Below are 20,825 nucleotides of genomic sequence, written 5' to 3' on the forward strand. Positions count from 1 at the left end.
GAGGATATATTTATGCACAGTATATATATATATATATATATATATATATATATATATATATATATATAAGAATAAAAAGTAAGATCTCAGTAATCATGTCTTTATTCATTTTTATTTTTAATCCAGACCATGACAGACAGTTCCATCAAAATATGGACAACAATAATGTAGGATTATATATACTTTGTGTTCCATAAGTGTGACTAATCAAAAGGAAAGTCCAAAATCCATGTCCAAAAATATCAGAAAATTAAAGACAAAAACCAATAAAACTTAGATTAATTATTAAAGCATTTAACGTTTAATTAGATACCCAAGATAGACGCCATATTTAATACTGACATAGCTGGCAAAAGATTTGAATATTTCAGAGATGTAAGTGGCTAATGACACAAAAAAAAGAAAAAACTTAAATCCAGATGAACTTTCCCAACCTGGGGCCACGACCACCCACCAATTTCATAACTGGGAGAAGGGAGTCTTCCTATACAATTTCCTCCCACACTCTCACTACTGAGCACATTAAATTTAACAAAAAAAATGATCCAATTTTTAGGATAGCTAGAAGAAGGAGGAGAAAGAGGATAGAAACATAAATAATCAGTATGTATTTACCTTTAAAGCAGATTTTTCAGCTTCGGTAAATAAATTGGTTTCTTCTTGTCCAAATGCCAACATTCCATATAGATAACTGTAATAAAAAGTTAATAATAATAATTAAAGTTAATAATAAAAAGTTAATAATAATAATTAAAAATGAAATCGAGAAGAAAATATATTAAAGGTTTTGTCTGGATGCTTAAGAAAAGTTGTTTCTTAGATAAGGATTGATAATTTGTATTATTTTGTTCTGATTTTCGATGTTATTCTCATGTTGATGTAATTGTCAATCTTCAGGCATATTTTGAACGGAACCCTTTATTTAATGATCCTAAATAAGGAGTTCCATTAAAATTCTGCACAGATTCTCAAGTTTCATAAGATCCGTTTGAAAAATGCTAAAACGTTGTTAGAATAATCAAGATGAGAACAGCAGTCCAAATAATACCCCCCACCCCCAAAAAAAACATCTCTTCAGAAATTTTTCTTTTCAATTTGCAAAAATCTAAGTCCCTAATTATATAATTGAAATAATTAAGAAAAAAAAAAACAGCATCAGAAAGACTTATATTAAAAAACATATAGCAAGTCGGACAATTATTGCCACCCATAATGAATTCAGAAAGAATTCTTCATTCTATAAATAAAACGTCAACAGTCGGTATTTTTTCTTTATGTCATCAAAACTTATAATAATTTATATGTAAAAAATTAAACAACTGAGGTAATTCAATGATTTTATATATAAATAATGAATGTAAACACTGGTGAAGCATAATATTTTGTATTATATTATATGTATTGTGTACACTACTACTATTACTAATAATAATATTGTTGATGCTGTTATAATATTCTTGTAATACATTATTTTATTAAGGAGACTTCCATGTAACTAAATCCTAAATGTAAATAATGTTTATATTAATAAACAGATCTAAGGGAAATACTAGAGCAATCTTATAAATGAAAATTTGGAATCAAATTCAGTAAATTGAAAAATTTATGACAAATTTATTATTCAACAAGGAATATACAAATTTAAAGTTTTTTCTTTAATCCATAGATTTTCAATAAATGGCTCATTTCATCAGAAGAAATGTTTTTAGCAAAATAATATTAATATGAAGTCATGAACTTTGCTATTTAGCACATAGATTGAAAAACTAAAAAGCTTGAATGAAAAGCCTAAAATAAGCCAAGATTAAAAAAGTTAAAAATGGTGCAGTTAGGTTCAATGAATAACAAAGAGGCACAATTGTAAGATCTAAGGCAATGAAGAAAGGTATAACCCAGAACCAATTGAAGCGTTTTTAATGTTTAAATTTTCTTTTTTTTACATAGGCATCACCACATTATCAAGGCCAAGAGGCCACTCAAGGATAAGAGTTAAAGAGTGTACAGTAGAAATTGGACAATATAGTAATCATTAGTAATGAAAATTTGGTAAATTTGATAACTTATATGGAACGGCTCATCAAGAACTTGTTTACATTAGACTTGAACACAACCATATTGTAGTCAGCCGGAAAGCAGGAAAACGGAAGACAATTCCACAGGTGTGCAGTTCTAAGAAAGAAGCTTTGTTCATGGAATCTACGTTTAGGTTTAGGCTCAGATAAAGAGTGGGGGGGGGAATTATTGATAGTGTTTACAGCTAGACGAGTGTTTCTTGTGAAAGTTTGGCGAGGGGGACCATAGACTGAAGCTCAGTTGAACACTTTCCATGAAAATAATGATACATCAGAGACAAACTCGCAACATCTCTTCTGTGAGATAGAGGTTGCAGGGAAGAGAAAAGGACATCTCCTACAAGGCTACGAAGTCTATTTTGAACTCTATCAAGGCAGGACAAGTCCTTTCTAGCAGCTCCTGCCCAGATGTGGCAACAGCATTCCATCCTTGGACGTACCTGGCTCTTATATTTTTTTTTTTTTTTTTTACATAGGCATCACCACATTATCAAGGCCAAGAGGCCACTCAAGGATAAGGGTTAAAGAGTGTACAGTAGAAATTGGACAATATAGTAATCATTAGTAATGAAAATTTGGTAAATTTGATAACTTATATGGAACGGCTCATCAAGAACTTATTTACGTTAGACTTGAAGACAACCATATTGTAGTCAGCCGGAAAGCAGGAAAACGGAAGACAATTCCACAGGCGTGCAGTTCTAAGAAAGAAGCTTTGTTCATGGAATCTACGTTTAGGTTTAGGCACAGATAAAGAGTGGGGGGAATTATTGATAGTGTTTACAGCTAGACGAGTGTTTCTTGTGAAAGTTTGGCGAGGGGGGACCATAGACTGAAGCTCAGTTGAACACTTTCCATGAAAATAACGATACATCAGAGACAAACTCGCAACATCTCTTCTGTGAGATAGAGGTTGCAAGGAAGAGAAAAGGACATCTCCTACGAGGCTACGAAGTCTATTTTGAACTCTATCAAAGCAGGCCAAGTCCTTTCTAGCAGCTCCTGCCCAGATGTGGCAACAGTATTCCATCCTTGGACGTACCTGGCTCTTATATAGATAGAGAATAGCATCAGCAGTGAGATATCTACCAGATCGATAGAAAGATCCCACCATTTTTCCAGCGGCCTTGGCAACAGATTTGATGGACGTGTTCCATTTAAGATCAGGTCAAGCCAAGAAGCTTGTCAAAACTTGAGGCCTCCTGAAGACGAGAGCCATTCATTTCAATTGATGCCAGATGTGGATCAGAATGTTGATGATGTAAAGAGAGAAGCTTGGTTTTAGATGCATTAAAAGTAACCAGCCACTCATTTCCCCATTGTACTACGTGCTCAAGATCAGAGAAGAGAGAATTGGAGAGAACTTGGTTGTTTACTGTCTTAGATGTGCTACCATAAATGGTAGTGTCGTCAGCATAAATGTCTACAAATGATGTAAGGATGTGATTTGGAAGATCATTAATGTAGATCAGGAAAAGAGTTGGGCCCAGGATGGCCCCTGAGGGACACCGGCATTAATACTGTGAGCTTCTGATTTTTGCCCCTCAACTACTATTCTTATGAACCTATCAGAAAAAAATGATTTAATAATTGAGAAGACATTTCCAGCTATACCATAGCTAGAGATCTTATGAAGTAAACCTTTATGCCATACCCTATCAAAGGCCTTAGATATGTCAAGAGCAATTGCCCTAGAAAGGTTGCCTCCGTCAAGAGATTTGCTAATCCTATGAGATATAACTCTAAGCACATCTGCTGTAGATCTAGCAGAACGGAAACCATATTGAGTGTCACTTCCATATGGAATCTATAGATATAAAAGGTAAAATGTGTGTGACCATTTCGTGTATGTCTCGCAAAGGCTTTTTTCGCTGACGCTCACGGGGGGGGGGGGGTAGGATCGCTTATAACTGTTTATATACCCCCTAGATAATAATATCTATGATTTGGGAAAGTGCGTAGCGTCTAGATTTACTTACAGCGACTTACAAAATTATTGCTATTTTAGCTTCTCATATATATATATAAAAAGCGAAACAAATTCAAAGCTAACACTGTTCTCGGCATCGCGCCGGGAAACGTCCAGAAGCAATCAGCTTTGATCAATGTCGAGCCAAACTCCATATATCAGACAATTGCTATTCAATCTGGACAATCGGGAGCTGGTCCCCCCCCATCTTGGGGAAAAAACCAGTCAAAGTTGGGTAAACAAACCCAAAAGCTGCTTCGCAGCAAAAGTTTGCTCCCTCTATTTGCCCTCATTAATGAGGTCAAATAGAAGCAGTAGAGTTAACTTTTATTGCGGCCACGTGTCAATTCTGTTTTTAATATTTAAATAAATAAATTCAAATGTGTTTCCATTAGTATGTCGCGGTGGCCCAATGATTAACATCGCACAATTTTTTTTTACACTTTAATTTCTAACTTTGCCTCAAGGGTTCGGGTTTGATCCTCATACTCACCTACCAAAACTTTTTTTTTATTTTAAACCCCCTCCCCCCCCAAATTGATTTACCCAAAACCACACACACCTCCAAACACCCGGGCAATGCCGGGTACCCAACCCCGCTAGTAATACATAAAACGCAATAAGGTAAAATTCACAAGCATACTGTACAAAAGATTTTTTCTGAAAAGTTTGTTATATAACGTCTACTGAAAAATTTCTTATATACAATTAATATATTTTAAATTTTATATTAAAAAGTATTAAAAATATTAAAATTATAATAGAATATAGGTCACTACAAGAGAGAAAGACCTTTGCACGGTCCTATTATAAACATTATCTAACAAACTAAAATACACTTAAATATGTTTTAATTTATGCAGAGCTAATTTTCTGTTGAATATTATATTGTACCTAATATATAGTACGGATTTTAAAAGAAAAAAAAAAAGAAAAAAATGACTTGGGTGCCATCAGCTAGAATCAATACCAAAACATTTAGTACACTAGCTGCATTCCCTATGATTTGAGTTAACCTGATAATCCTATACTGTCTAGATTTAATACAATCGGTGTGACTCAGCATCATATCCAGTTCCGGGTCTGTTTTACATGTTGGCATGTGTTGGACGGTTTTTAGAAATTGACATTCAAATTAACTGATCTCTGACCAGGTATTTATTTATTGAAAAATAGTTACCTGTACAAAGGCATGCTTTTCTTCCACTGAGGCAGTACACGGGCTACAGAGTCTCGCATATCTGGCAAGCATCCCAAATAAAAATAGGTGTCATGCGCAAATTTCAGTGCAAGAACATCTGTTGGCTTTTCAGTTAATATGTCTTCCCACACAAGTGAAGCCTTTTTCATATTGCTGAAACAAAAATGCAAAATATAATCAAACATAAGAATATTTCAATAATTGTGTAATATTGTAATAGTTCTTCACTCCTTTATTATCTCCTTCATTCTCCTCTATTCGGACATTTGTAGTTTTGCTTTTATTTTTCGTGTGAATTCGCTTAAATGGTGACTTCAGTTAAAATAAGGAAAAGATTAAATTCTCATTTGAGTAATATCATTGGATATCTCAGGCATGGAGATCACTTGGGTATGGCAGTGATAAGACTTTTGTCAATATGAGTCTTCTCATGAACACACATACAAAAATCATCATAGGTCAAGATCAAAGTGTAGTATCTATTCCGACAGATGCTGCAAGCAAAGACTAGCTATGACTAGCAAAGACCATATGTGGGGGTAACCCCACATATCTGACCTTGGTCACTGAAGGGGCAACCCTTCATACCAACAGTTTCTAATCCAGCTCCCATTTCCCACCTCTCGGGAGCTGGTCCCCCCCTTTCCCTCCCCCCTCCCCCTATCTCCACATTAAAAAAACAGCCTTCTGCCTAATTTGCTCAGTGGGGAAGCAAATAAATCAACTGCAAGCAAAGACCATATGTGGGGTTTCCCCCCACATATAAGACCTTGGTCAATGTAGGGGCAACCCTTCATACCAATTGTCACTAACCAGCTCCCCTATTCCCCGGGGAGTTGGTCCCCATTTCCCCTCACTCCTCACATTAAAAATCGGCCTTGTGCCTAATTTGCTCGGTGGAGGAGCAAATAAATACCATTTGTTCTTCAGATGGTATTTATTTGATGAGCGTAAATGTGACGTGTTGGCCTTTTGGTCAAGATCAATGCTGCACTTCCATTTCTTGTTCTCTTTCGGTGGAGGATCAGTCCTTCATGACTGAGAAAATTTTTTATTTTTGTACCTTTTCTCCACGTTAAAAAACGACCCTGGTGTCTAACTCTGTCCCGTAGGGAGGTATTGTAAATAGGTACTATTATAGAAAAGAAACTTTGCTTGTGAATGTGTTTGTGATTTCGTTCCATATGGACTCCTAAATTGCTAGGCCCATTTTCTTTTAAATGTCACACAAATATATTTTATATGCCTGGCATTGTTTTTAGATAGATTTTGGTACCAGAATATCCTCGATAAGTATTGATAATCAAAAATATCTGATGAAAGAAGGAACAGGTGATTTTGACCAAAGTTAACACCTTATACAGCCTAACATCACAAGTGCATTTGTGAAGTTTTATTATTGCACAAGCAGAAAGGTCCGGCATATAAAATCAATAGTAGGCTCTTGGATATGACAGGGGCATGTTCAAAATGAATGTTTCTGTTTAGAGCATAACTGACCCATAATACTTGATATTTGCACTTTAAACTTTAATTCATTATATAGAAATAATTTTATAAAATAGTAAGTTCTCTACAGTGCAATGTAAACTACAATGTATTGTGGACCAAGTAACTGTGAGGAGAATTGAAACATGGACGATTTTACTGATTTCGATGACAATAAAATATGGGAGGGTGAAACAATTTATTCCCGGGCAACTTTGAGTCTCCCAGCTGGTTAAAAAAAAAAAAAAAAAAGCACATCGTTAGAAAAATGAAGGGGGATATTAATAATGGTATTATTTATTTATTTTATTTGTTTATTTTTGGACCCAACAAGTTCCAGACCCGACAATGATATACCAGATAAGAACACAAAATTGGATCTATAAGACCATATAGATAGCAGTTTCAATCCAACCCAAGCAGGCCAGAGGATTAGTTGACCAAAACATAGTAAGACAACAACTATGGAAGGCAGTAATTACTGGGGAGATGTTACAAGATTCGGCATTCCTATTGTCATGGTTAATCATCTGAAGAAGGCCAGAGGATGAGTTGGTCGAAACATGGAGAAACAAAAGTTGTGACACACTTGTAAAAGAAAAAATAATTCATTTTGACCTAATTCAACTTTATATCTAGCTTTTGAAAACGTTCAATGTTTTTTTTTCCTCACTTTTTGATCAGGTTATCTAATGCGGAGATATAGAACAAAATCCCACTATATAAAAGAATTAAACATCTATAATATAAATCACATTTGTCTGTTTAAATGTACGTATGAATATATGTATGTATATGTTTGTATGTCTCACAAAAATTTTCGACAGAGGCGATGAATTTTCACGAGATCGGTATCATTTTGAAGCTTGACCCTTCAGATGACAAATATCGAAAAATTGGCCAAAAACTGTTGTGATATTTTTGAACTCTAATGGGGTATGATCCTACACAGTCGGGAGATTCTATTTATAAATGATGCTGTTAGAAACTGACAAATCAAATTAATTCACGTTCTGCTACCAACCAATCAGAAACCAGAATTGGTCCATAAATATTAAATCTTTTCTGTGGCAATTTCGCATATATTTTTTTCGTGTCAACACGGGAAGAATCTTTTGCTCTGTGGATTCCCACTCGAGAACTGTCTACTGAGAACCAGTCACCTCCAGGACTTGTGTAGAACAACTAACCATTGGAAACTGCTCTGAAACTAAACATGGCTTATAACTCTAGTCATCTATATATATATATATATATATATATACATATATATATATATATATATATATATATATATAATCTATATATATAAAAGGCAAATGCGGCGCGCACATTTTTGTATGTCTCGAAAAGGCTTTTTTCGCCGACGGTCCCGGGGGAGGGGAGTGGTTACTATCGCTTAGAAGTGTTTATATACCCCCTAGATAATAATATCCAAGATTTGGGAATGCGGGTCGCGTCTAGATTTATTTACGTCATTTTTTACAAAATTCTTGCTATTTCAGCCCGTCTTGTGTTCATTCTGCTTTTTTGTATAAAACCGAAACTAATTCAAAGCTAACAATTGTTCCCGGCAATCGCACCGGGCAAACGTCCAGTAGCAATCAGCTTTGATCAATGTTAGGTACAACTCCTTATATCAGACAATTGCTATTCAATCTGGATAATCCCCTTTTTATGGGAGCTGGTCCCCCCCCCCCAACATCTTGGAAAACAACCAGCCAAAGTTGGGTAAACTAACCCAAAAACTGCCCTGCAGTAAAAGTTAACTCTGCTGCTTCTATTTGACCTCATTAATGAGGTCAAATAGAAGCAGCAGAGTTAACTTTTATTGCAGGCACGTGTCAATTCTGTTTTTAATACTTAAATAAATAAATTCAAATGTTTTTCAGTTGCTCTTTGTTGGCCGAGTGGGTAACGTGTCAGGTTTTTTGCACACTTTCTTTTCCACCTTCGCCTCAAGGCTTCGGGTTCGATCCTAACTACTCACCAAAACTGTTTTTTTTAAGTCCTCCCCCCCAACACAAACACCCAGGCAACGATTTTTTTTAAAGAAGTTTTAACATTGTTTTTTATATATATATATAAAAACAATGTTTAAATATTATATATATATATATATATAATATTTAAACAGGGTTCTTCGCTTATTCTTTTGTTTTGATCCCCCCCCCAACACGCACACCTCTACACACCCGGACAACGCCGGGTACTCCCGCTAGTATAATATAATTTCTTCACCCTCAACTGGGTACTTTTCTATGAGAGGGTCGCTTTTTTCGCTGACGTTTTTGCAAGTCATTCAGCCCTCACGTTCACAACATCACTTAAAAGGCGTTATTTCGACCACCCATGATGTCACAACCATGGTAGGCACATCAGTAAGACAGTTTTTTTTTTCACTTCTTTTTCCTCTGACGCGTTATGAGTTTGAGCCTGCTTACTACTCCTATTTTTATTTTTGCGCAATTTTTCTTCTTTTTTTTTTTGCTCAACAAACACCCTTACACACACGTCCAATTTTTTTTCCGCCTTCCGGTCACGGGTTCGAGCCTGCCTGCCTGCCTACTACAACTTTTTTTTGTTGGCTCAACACACATCTCCAAATACTCTGGCAACGCTAGGCACCCAGGCTAGTCTATAATAAAAATCTCACCTATCTATTTAAATGTATGTATGTATGTATGCCTAAAACCTTTTGACAGAGGCGACAGATTTCCACGAAATCAGTATCGTTTTTAAGCTTGACCTTTCGGACGACAAATATCGAAAAATTGGCTAAAAACATTAATTCTTCACCCTCAATTGGGCACTTTTCTACAGGGAGGAGTCGCTTTTTTTGCCGATATTTTCAAAAGTCATCCCCTTTTTTCGATTGACTAGCCTTAATTTAAACCTTTGCCATTTCTGGTTTGGCGATGGACACAACAGCAAAGGCGTCACGTTTTGTTTTCACATTCTTTTCCTCCTTTGCAGTACGGGTTCGAGCCTGCCTGCCTACTACCACTTTTTTTTCTTTGCTCAACACACACCTCCAAACACCCAGGCAATGCCGGGCACCCAGGCTAGTTTTTTATATTTTACATTCGATTCAATTATCAACAACGTTTGTCATTATTTTGTAATTTTAATTAACGTTTTTTATAATTTTTTAAACATTTTTCGGAACTTTGTAAATCAATTGCATTCTTTTAAAGGTTACTTTGTGCAATTATACAAAGTTTCATCTTTTTTTTATTTTTTTATCTTACACAATTAAAATAAATTCACATCATATTTTGATAATCTTACGATCTATAGATTTTAGTTTGACTGATAGTTACAAAACAGCAAAAACCACTACCAATAATTTCCTCCACTCTTTATCCGTGCCAAAACCTAAACGTGGATTCCATGAACAAAGCTTCTTTCTTAAAACTGCATGCCTGTGGAACTCTGTTCTGTTGGCTTGCTTTCCAACTGACTACAATATGGTTGTCTTAAAGTTCAACGTAAACAAGTTCTTGATGAATTGTCTCCTTAAGTAATCCTATTTACCAAATTTCCATTACTAACGATTACTACAATATTTTCCCATTGACTACCATACACTCATTGACCCTTTTGCTCAAGTGGCCTCTGGGCCTTGATAAAAAGTGACTCCTTTGTAAAAAAAAAAAAAATTAAAAAAAAAAAAAAATTAATATTCATAATTTTATCACCAGCAATGGAAAATTAAGTGTAAACTCCCCCCCCAAAAAAAAACAACTTAAGAATCGTTTTTAGAATCAGAAATTACATTGAAATTTTTTCGATTCTAATACAGATTCTTAAAATGTTCCAATTTTTCTTATTCCAATTAATTGTCACAACACTAATTAAAAACTGTACATGACATTTCTGTTTATAAATGGTTGTTTTGTTTTAATATTTTTTTTTAATAAGTTGCAGCCATTTTAAAACAGTACTATATACTCTCCACCTCCCAAATCAAAACACTTCAAAAGTTGTTCGCGTAACTTACCCTTTTGACCATTGGTGCATTGCCTGTACATGCTTCCGTTCCCAGTCACAGACCGGCGATTTTTCAGCTAGTGTAATCATCAAATCAAGGTCAGCTTTTAACTCAGGATCCAGCTTTAGATTGCGTCCAGTTCCAAGTAACTCCAGACCATTCTTGAGAACATGGCCCATAACTTTTGCATACAAACACAAAAAAAATTTGATTGCATAAAATATTTTAATATAGAAAATATAGACAAATTGATGCAACATAAATTTCCATGTCAGACTACGATTACAAAGTAGGGATGTATTTTTTCTCATTTATACTGAGTTTCTAAAATAAACCCAAGATCCACTTTCTACTCTCCTTAAAGTATATAGGAGTAAACCTGACAAAAAATCCGGTTTTGAGTCCCAATAGGCAGATGGTGAAGCACTGCAACACCTTTCCAGCAACTCCTGCAGCTGTGCTGGCTGTGAATATATTGGTTAGCCTTTCTGTTGGACTTTATCTGCAATGCCAACAAAGGTACGAGGGGCATACAACAAGTAACGCCCCTGACCCACTTCCAGTTGTCTGATCTCGCTGAAATTTTGCATGTGCAATGATTTATATCTCTACGGGTTATGTAGCAAATTACAGCTCTAAACTAATTGTGGTTTCTGTTTTACAGGTGTTTGAACTGAGTCAGGTGTGAAATGGAGACTGTTTAATGACGAGCAGTGATCTGGTTTTTGTATTTGAAAGGACGCACACCACAGGAGACTTTTGATGAAATGAAAGAAACTTATGGTGATAATGCTTCATCATATGACCTTGTAAAACGCTAGCATCGTGAATTCAAACATGGCTGGAAGTCTTTAGAAACAGCTCCCAGACCTGGTCGCTCCCCTTCTGCCATTGATGAAGCATCTGTCCGTCAAGTTGAGGCTGCCATTTTGGAAGATCGGCGCATTACTATTCACCAAATAGCCCAAGATGTCAAGATTAGTACAGGGTCTGTGAAAACTATCATTCATGACGATTTGCATATGCATAAGGTGTCTGCCAGATGGATTCCAAGGTTGCTCACACCATTCCAGAAGCGAGAACGCGTCGAGTGCTCGAGGATGAATTTGGAGATGTGCCAACATGATGAGTCAAAGTTTTTCAAAAGACTGAGTACACAGGATGAAACCTGGGTCCATCACTATGATCCAGAGACCAAAGCCCAGTCAATGCAGTGAAAGCACTTAGACTCACAACCTCCAAAGAAGGCAAGAGTGCAGCCCTCTGCTGGCAAGGTCATGCTCATAGTCTTCTGGGACCAGGACGGAGTAGTGATGACAGATTTCCTGGCAAAGGGTACCACAATTACAGGAGCCTATTATGCTTCACTTTTGAGGAAATTAAGGGAAGCTTTCAAAATCAAAAGGCGGTGCAAGATCTGCAGGACAACGCTCCGGTCCACAACTCGCATGTCGCCAGATCAGAAGCACGGGCGTGTGGTTATGAAATCCTCCTCCATCCTCCCTACTCTCTTGACCTTGCACCCTCTGACTTTCACCTCTTCCCAGCCATGAAGTTGTTTTTGAAAGGAAAGCGTTTCCCATATGATGCAGCCTTGATTTCTGAAGTCACATCGTGGTTGGAGGACCAACCTGGACTAATGATCTACAAATAAGTCCAGAAATTGTGCAAAAGTGTGGATTATTGGAGTATATGGCTAGAACGGGAGATGATATATTATTTTTTTCCCTAGTTTTATACAGTTTGATAACGTTTGGTAATGTTTGATGCTGCATTTTTCATAATTTTTCATTGAAGCATGTAAACCTACATTCATTATGATCAATCACGGAGTCTTCGAGGGTAGCGGGGTTTATTTCAGCAGCTGAGACTTCTTTTTAATGTGAATGCATCCTTGTACCTAAATAATGGTCGGCCTACTGTCCAGTGGCCACTATCAAGTTGACTGTTCATCAACATTTTTGGAATTCTTTCCTCTTGCATGTGGAACACAAGGAATCAGATGTCTCACTTTTTGAAACAACATTTGCCTTCATTCCATTGTGGAATGACACTATCGCTTGCAACATATTTTTGAGTATACTAAGCTTTAGCTACACTTTCCACAGGAAACACTGTGTAGACAAACTGAGCTTAGATATTTGGACAAAGAGCATCACTTAATATGCTAATGGCATTTTGTATATCACTCCCAAATGCCTTAGTGAGGTTCACAAACACCATATTCATCCTCTGATTCTTTTCACAGACTTTCTCTTCTGCGACCTGTCTGAAGGAGAAAATCATGTCTATGGTGCTGTGAACTGTACAAAAGCCACACTGTGGCTCAGGATATATATCGTTAATTACATGCTTTATGACCGGTTGAAAATCAAGCTTGCCTTCTTATTTCCTTTATTTTTGTACAAATGATGGATAAGAGCATCTTAAAAATTTTGTGAGGCCATTCTCTGCTTCCAAATTTCAATGAATAATTCTAGCAATTTCTTCACAAGCTTTGTACCACCGTACTTGAAGATTTCCGGTGGTATTGCATTTTTTTCTATTGCTTTTCCAGACATTATTTATTCAATAGCTGCTAGAATTTTTTGAAAGCTCGGTAAAAACAACTCTGGTATTTCTGGTTATTTAGAGGCCGATTCAAGAACATCTTCATCAATAGTATGCTAGTATATATATATATATATATATATATATATATATATATATATATATATATATATATATAGTCATCCATATACAGTACTGTTTCGCTGTATTACAGCTCATCAGTGCGGCTAGACAAGCAACTACCCCAAGCCAGGATCGAAACTTGACCGCCCAAACAACAGTCGGTGCTTCTAACCATTACGCTATTTGGCTGCTGCTGCTGTGCCGGGTAGTGAATTAACAATATTTTTTAACATTGTGTAAACAAATTGAGCTTAGGTGTTTGGACAAAGAGCATCGTTTAATACATTAATGGTATTTTGCATATCACTTCCCAATATGCTCAACCCAAGATAGGGAGCATTATGTTAAAACCCTCTGCTAAAAATAATCAATAAAAAAAGCATGAAAATCTGGAGCATGGACAATATTATTTTGAAGAATTCAAAAAATTATTCAGTGAACATCCACCAAAAATTCTACCATTTAAAATTATAGTTTTATTGACTCAGTTTTATTAATGTAAATTTCGGTACTGGTGCATTGTACGAACCAGATATCATTACCGTTGCATATTATGAACTGAATTTGTCGTAAATGTCTGGGATGGCTGGGCAAACAATGGCATGTACTTGTGCATCTGTTACCATGCTGAAACAATACTATTATTTAGAAAGCCATTCTTAACATGGGGAGGATGTTTTGTAACTATTTTGTACTTTCCCCTTAACAACTTGATAAACAAAAATACCATAAAAATTGAATTTAACTTGAAAATACTATAAAAAAGAAAATAATTTGAACAGGTATCCAAGCGTTTTTAACGGCACTTGGCATATTCCAGCGGTGACGTCAGGTGCCAGTCAAGCCCGAGCGGACATTTACGAGAAATCCAGTTCATAATATGCACAATTACCGACTTCTGGTTCATACAGTGCACTAGCGCTTAAACCTGCTTTTATTTTATACATTCAGTGATATCCTGATGAGCTCATATTCCCCTTCGTCAGAAACCTCACTCTTAGAATGTAAAAGATAAAAGACAATAAGAGAAGTGAGTTACAAGGATGCTGAAAGTAAAGCCAAGGTCCAATTTCTACTTTCCTAAAGAGAGGTAGTGCAGTATTTGTTTTATTGTCATTAGACCAATCTCTTAGGCACCACTTTTTATACTTTTTGGAATGTGGTGAGGGTTTAGTGTATATCAACAATAAATTATCATAGTTAGTTGATCATTAACAAACTCAACACTTAATTAACAAACTCAACATTAATATATACTGGCAAACAGGAAGCATATATATTATTGCTAGCATAAAATAATAGTTATTGAATTGTTACCGTGTTCAAAATTTATAGACATAAATAAACTATCAGGTTGGTGCAAATGTTTTTGCCGGTTTGTAGAAGGGATATTTTAAACCATTGTAATTTATTTTATGTATATTAACCATGGTAAGGAGAGGCCAAGTGTTATCTTATTTTGACCAAGTTTGGTCCAGCAATGTGGATGCTAGACTGTAAACAAACCTACAAACCTGATCAAAAACATAACCTTCTTAACACGGGTAATAAATAACTTGTCATATTAAGTCAGTGCAAAAGTTTTTGCCGATTTGTAGAAGGGACATTTTAAACGATTGTAATTTATCTTATGCATATTATTACTTAAACATATCACCATGATTAATTTATAATTTTTCTTTCAAATTATTAAAGCATTATTCATATTTTTCTACAATATTCTCACCCATGTTGATCCCAAAACAAACTTATTTGGTCAAAAAGAAAAAGAAGTAATCTTCCATCATGATAATGTTTGTCCTGCCACAGCACTACTGACCAAAGATGAAATTTGATTGGAAAATCTTGCTCCATCCTACATATTCTCCTGACTTGGAATCAACTTATTGCTATAAATAAAGATTTAAAAAAAAAAACAACAAAAAAAAAAAGCACAGGTTATATATTTAATATGAAATTTGAAATCAGCAAAATCTTTTGCACTGACCTGATAAATAAGGAAAACTTCTATTTTCTTCTATTTTGTTTTAATCTTAACAAAGACGAATATTGAATAGTTGAATACTTACCAAAATTTTGATCTGCAGACATCATTTTCGAAAGCGAGCCTTCAATTCCACCAACAGAATCGTCATCGTACCAACCAACATACTGTTCGCAAACAAGAAATTCATGTTAACATAAACACATTAAACAAAAAAAAGATATCATTTTTTAAACTAGTTGAGTTTAGTTTGGTTGTTTTGTCTTATAGCCTATCAATCCTTTTCGTGTTATTTAATGCCGACTCCAGTAATTTTGGAAAAAAAATTTTATGCTTCAAGTTCTTTATATCTTCAGATATTTATTCATGGTGTTTGGTTTGGTTTGGTTGTTTCACAGAAGAAAAATGTTGCCTTTGTTTTTGATTTTCCAGAACATGATTGAGTCTTGCAAAGGGAAAGGAAAGAAAATTAATAACATCAATCAGTATTATGGAAAAAAAACAATAACATTAATGTTTTGGGCATTTTAGGGTAGAAGGCCAGTATCTTCAGACAGTCTGATCTGGTAGCACCAGACAGAAGTAGTTAACAATGGACATGAAAGAAAGAGGGATAAATAAAGACTTGGTCAGAGATATGTTGGTTTCAAAGTCAATTTCTTAAAACAGTCCAAAGTTTATCACTTTCTCCCATGTTTTCTTTTGCCTTCCTGAACCACTTGTTTTTTTATTTTCATTCACTCCAAACAAAGAATACTGCCACTAAAGTATAAGGTGGCTACTGTGATAGTGGCCAGATTTATAGAGGTAACCTGAAGAAGATGTTTGTTTGCATTACATTTAGATTTCTACATGTTGGTACGGTCGAACAAGCAAGGAGGGAATTCCAAAAGCAAGCAGTCCAAGAGAATTAGAACAGAAATTCTTCCAGCATCTAAAGATTTCTCTAGAGTTTCTACATTTGAAAGGAAAGTTTAGGTGTTAATTTCCGACAGAGCAAATATTAACAGGTTAACTGTGAGATTATCATGCATGTGGTAGTTTTTAAAATGCTCTCCTCATAGAGAAAGAGAACTTGTCGGGTCATGCAGGTTATCTTATTAATGTTGGGGATTTCAATTTTTCAGTTTGATATATCTGGGTGTGGTTACCAGCAAAGGATCAGCAGAGTTGGTTGGGGAGATTATGATTTTTGGAAAACAGCAAAAGACTATATTGAGGAGAATCTTTGGAGAGGTTAAGCATAGGTCCAGGGTTAGTTAATTTTGTTCAAATAAATATGCATTGGATTTGAGGAGTTTATTTTATTTTGTTCTTTTTGATAACCTCATTAACATTGTGTGTGTGAGCAATCTTTCATTAATCAAGGAAGACAACTCCGTTTGGATCTAAACGGTTTTTATGTTGCAATTTGAGATAAGTACAACTATGTAGTGATGAGATAATTATTTTATTTCATTGTTATGATATTATCGAAAATGAGAGGAGTAAAGGAAGGGAATAAGGAGAAGAAGTGGGTGCCACCATGGTAAGGCTGAATTAAAACGGGCTTGTACTTAGAAAATATACATGGGTTGAAGATTAGGGTTAGCAAGAGGATGGGCATATGATTGAAGGGTGGAGATATCTGGGTTAACATGAAGGGTCAATAATAATGTCATAATAAAATAATCATAATAATAAAATAATATTAATAAGAATATGAATAAAAAGAACAAAAAATATAATAGTAATCATATTAATAATATTAGTAATAAAAATAATATAAATATAAGAAAGAGAAAATTAAAGTATGAGATATATAATAATATATCGTTATAGATTATTATAATATATTGCCATAATAAAATATAATAATAAAAATAATAATAATAATAATAATAATAATAATAATAATAATAATAATCCACAAAGAAGAATAAAAGGGTGAGAGCCTAAAATATTACATAGTATCATAAATTTGTTATAATATACTATCATCTATATATATAAAAGCGAAAATGTGTGTTTGTGTATGTGTGTGTGTGTGTGTGTGTGTGTGTGTGTGTGTGTGTGTGTGTGTGTGTGTGTGTGTGTGTGTGCGTTTTTGTCTGCAAAATGCTTTTTTCTGGGAAGCGATCGGTTGGCTCGCTCCTTCTTAAAAATTTTTATATCACGTCTAAATCGTAATATCTACGAGTTAACGAGGGTCGCCTGTCTATTTAATTTGCCCGATTTTGAAAAGCTAAATATTCCACATTTTTGGATTGCCACGTGTGGACTTGGCTTTTTCGTATAAAAGCGAAACTAATTCGAAGCTAGTGGCATTGTTCCCGGCACAATCGCCGGGAACATCCAAAAGCAATCAGCTTTGATCAATGCAGAGTTTCTCCTTATATCAGACATTCAATTTTTACAATCCCCTTTTTTATGGGGAACTGGTTTCCCCCCAACATCTTGGGGGGGGGGGACTGCCCCGCAGTGAAAGTTAACTTGACCTCATTAAGTCATTAACTGCGGGCACCTGCCAATTCTTAATACTTAAATGAATTCAAACATGTTTCTGTTACTATTTCTTGCTGGCCGAGTGATTAACGTTGCACGTTTTTTTTCACACATTATTTTCCAACTTCGCCTCAAGGCTTCGGGTTCAATCCTTCCTACTTAACTACTAAAACATTTTTTTAACCCCCCCGTCCCTGGGCACAAACACCCGGGCAACGAGTTTTTATTATTCTTTTGTTTTGATTTACCCAAAAGCACACACACCCGGGCAACGCCGGGTAACACCGCTAGTTATAAATAAAATAACAAAAACGAAATAATAATTCAATGTAAATAATAGTAATAATGTTAATGATATTGCAAAAAAAAATTTGTGATAATTTTTGCTTGTGACGAGGACACCACAGGAATTATGATCCACAATTAGTGCTGATACATAGAATTTACGATCAACAACCATGTTATAATTTGTGTCTTTTGCTCCTTTTTGTTTATTATTTTGCACAATTGGAAATTATCAACCAATATTAATGCATTGAAAACAATTTTGATACATAAATATTTCACCAGCAAAATGACTTAATTAGTTGAATACGGAAACCTATATTTTGTTGATTGAAAATTTCATCTTGAAAATGAAAAATTGTGTTTTGGAAAATTTTTATTCATAACAATAACCTTTCCTTTCTATAAATTGTTTCCATGTGTTGACAAGCTATAAGCTTGTCAACACATGGAAACAATTTATTTTATTTATTTATTTTACAAATGATTCATTTGTAAAATTCTTCATGTGAAATGTTTGATGTGAAATATGAATCAAACTCATGTTCAACCTCCTCATGTGGTGTTAAATATATATTTATATACCTCATAAATGATAATCGGAGAGAGCTAGGCCAGGAGAATGTGCAGAATAGAGCAAGACTTCCCAATCAAATTCTCCTAAGAGATCTTTAGTCAGTAGTTCTGTGTGGGGATAAGCATTATCATGTTAACTGAAGAAGGTCGTTTTCGGATCAACATGAGGAGGGGGAGAATATCGTAGTAAAATATGAATGATACTTTAATAATCAAAAAAAAAAAAAAAGTGTCAGAAGTTAATCTTGGCAATATGTTTAAGTAATAACAATATGCGTAAAATAAATCATAATGGTTTAAAGTGTCTCTTCTACAAACCAGCAAAACTTTTGCACCAACAAGAATTTCTGGATGATAAGAAAGTTTTACCTGAGTTACGGTTGCATCAAACATTTTACATGCTTCATCCGATGGGGAAGACAAAGGCAATGCAAAGGACTCCCAAGCCTAAAAAAATGAAGAAAACATTAACATTTATATGAAACTATAAGACTACTTATCCCACAAGTAAAACTAATTCTCCTGAACAGAACAGTTTACAACAATTCTGTCCTCTTAAAAATATAAAAATCAACATATAATGATACTAATCCTTATGTCTAGAATACGTGTTCAAATTTTTATCAAAATCCATCGCATGATTTGGATTCTTAGGAAAATTCCAAAAACAAAAGATAAGTTTAAACCCAGTTTCTCAACTTTTAAAATTGAGTTCATACTATCAGACCCTAAAATTAGCGTCTGCATTCCAATATTCCAGAGTTGAAGTCTGCTTACAGAAGACTAAACTACACCTATTCTTTCTATGTGAAACTGGCATTAGCCCATCAGCTTCTACTAATGGTTTGATGATTATAAGTTACTCCAACAGGACATCAAAATCCAACCTTCATGATCACCATGAATATGATATTTGTGCCTACATTAAGGATGACTTTCTAGGTGTTAGGAACATTTCCAACGTAAAAAAAAACAAAACATGTAACATGTGGCTGCAGCCGAGATTGAACTCACGACACAAGTTTGTAGTGTAATTCAAATCTTGTCCGTAGTTGAATACTTGATGCTTTGCTAGGGCTATCAAGGCTATTTTTTATCGACACCATCACTAGATGGGTTGCCTACCATGGCTTAAGAGAAGCCTATCTACTTTTGTAAGGAATATAGCCCATGCCAGTTTCCCAACCTGGTATTTTATCTCATGGTACATACAGTGCCTTGCCTTCCCAAATAGTTACCGATCTGGTACTGGCCAGGCTCAACATTGCTTAACTTCGGTGATCTGGCGAGAACCGGTGTGTCAATGTGATTGTGCCATATAAATATTTCCAAAGGCCTTAAATTGATCTATATGAATTCCTATGTAGAACTGGAATCACTATGTTCATCTTTGTCATCTACTGTCCCCATAATAATGGAGTAACTATCTTTGAGAGTATCTCTAAGAAGATTTATGATATCTTGTCTAGTTGCCGTTCTTCCAGCATTCATGATTTTAAGAATGATGAGGAACGGAGCTTTGTCACAATTTTCAATATAATCTGGTTGTTACTGTAATGTAAAAGAATCCAACTTTGAAAAAAGAGAGGAAGCTGTCACAGATCCTCAGGACTTAATACCATCTGCAAAATACGGACAACTAGTTGAGCATTATAGTAGCTACCACACCTGGACAGCCTTCCTAAGATTGTCATAAACATGGAATTTGTGCCCACATTAGGAATGGCTTTGCATGTGGTATTGACATCCCCAAAGAAGACCCTAAATTGCTATCTATGTGTTTTCCATGTAACATTTACAGCACCACATTCATTTTGACCCTCTATCCTTCTTACAATGATGGAGTTGTTATTTTGTAAGTATTTCTAGAATAATTGATTATATCCTGTCAGTTCACCCTTCTGCCAACATTAATGTCTGTAGTGACTTTAGTGTTCACAGCGTTCAATTGCTTATGATCTAACACAGATTGTTGACAAACCTACTAGCATATTTGATGTTGAAAGACATTTTGCAAGTCGTCTTGATTTTTTCCTGACAACTTGTCCTGAATAGTGATCACTCAGTTGTCTCAAAGCCCCTGATGCCCCTTTCCATAT

General features: G+C 35.1%; 1 protein-coding gene across 1 annotated transcript in view; it reads right to left on the bottom strand.

The window, feature by feature from the left end:
- Positions 1-20,825, bottom strand: part of LOC145243497 (tetratricopeptide repeat protein 38-like) — a 79,024-nt gene that overhangs the window by 38,416 nt on the left and 19,783 nt on the right. Inside the window, exons 2-6 of the mRNA XM_080106454.1 lie at positions 19,096-19,173; positions 15,467-15,548; positions 10,734-10,905; positions 5,222-5,395; positions 616-691 (exon numbers count right to left, since the gene is read on the bottom strand). Of these exons, the coding sequence (XP_079962580.1) occupies positions 616-691; positions 5,222-5,395; positions 10,734-10,905; positions 15,467-15,548; positions 19,096-19,173 (582 nt within the window). The remainder of the gene's footprint in view (positions 1-615; positions 692-5,221; positions 5,396-10,733; positions 10,906-15,466; positions 15,549-19,095; positions 19,174-20,825) is intronic.

This window comes from Euprymna scolopes, chromosome 22, assembly GCF_053919585.1.
Source record: "Euprymna scolopes isolate OS-2025 chromosome 22, ASM5391958v1, whole genome shotgun sequence".
Classification (NCBI taxonomy): Eukaryota; Metazoa; Mollusca; class Cephalopoda; order Sepiida; family Sepiolidae; genus Euprymna; species Euprymna scolopes.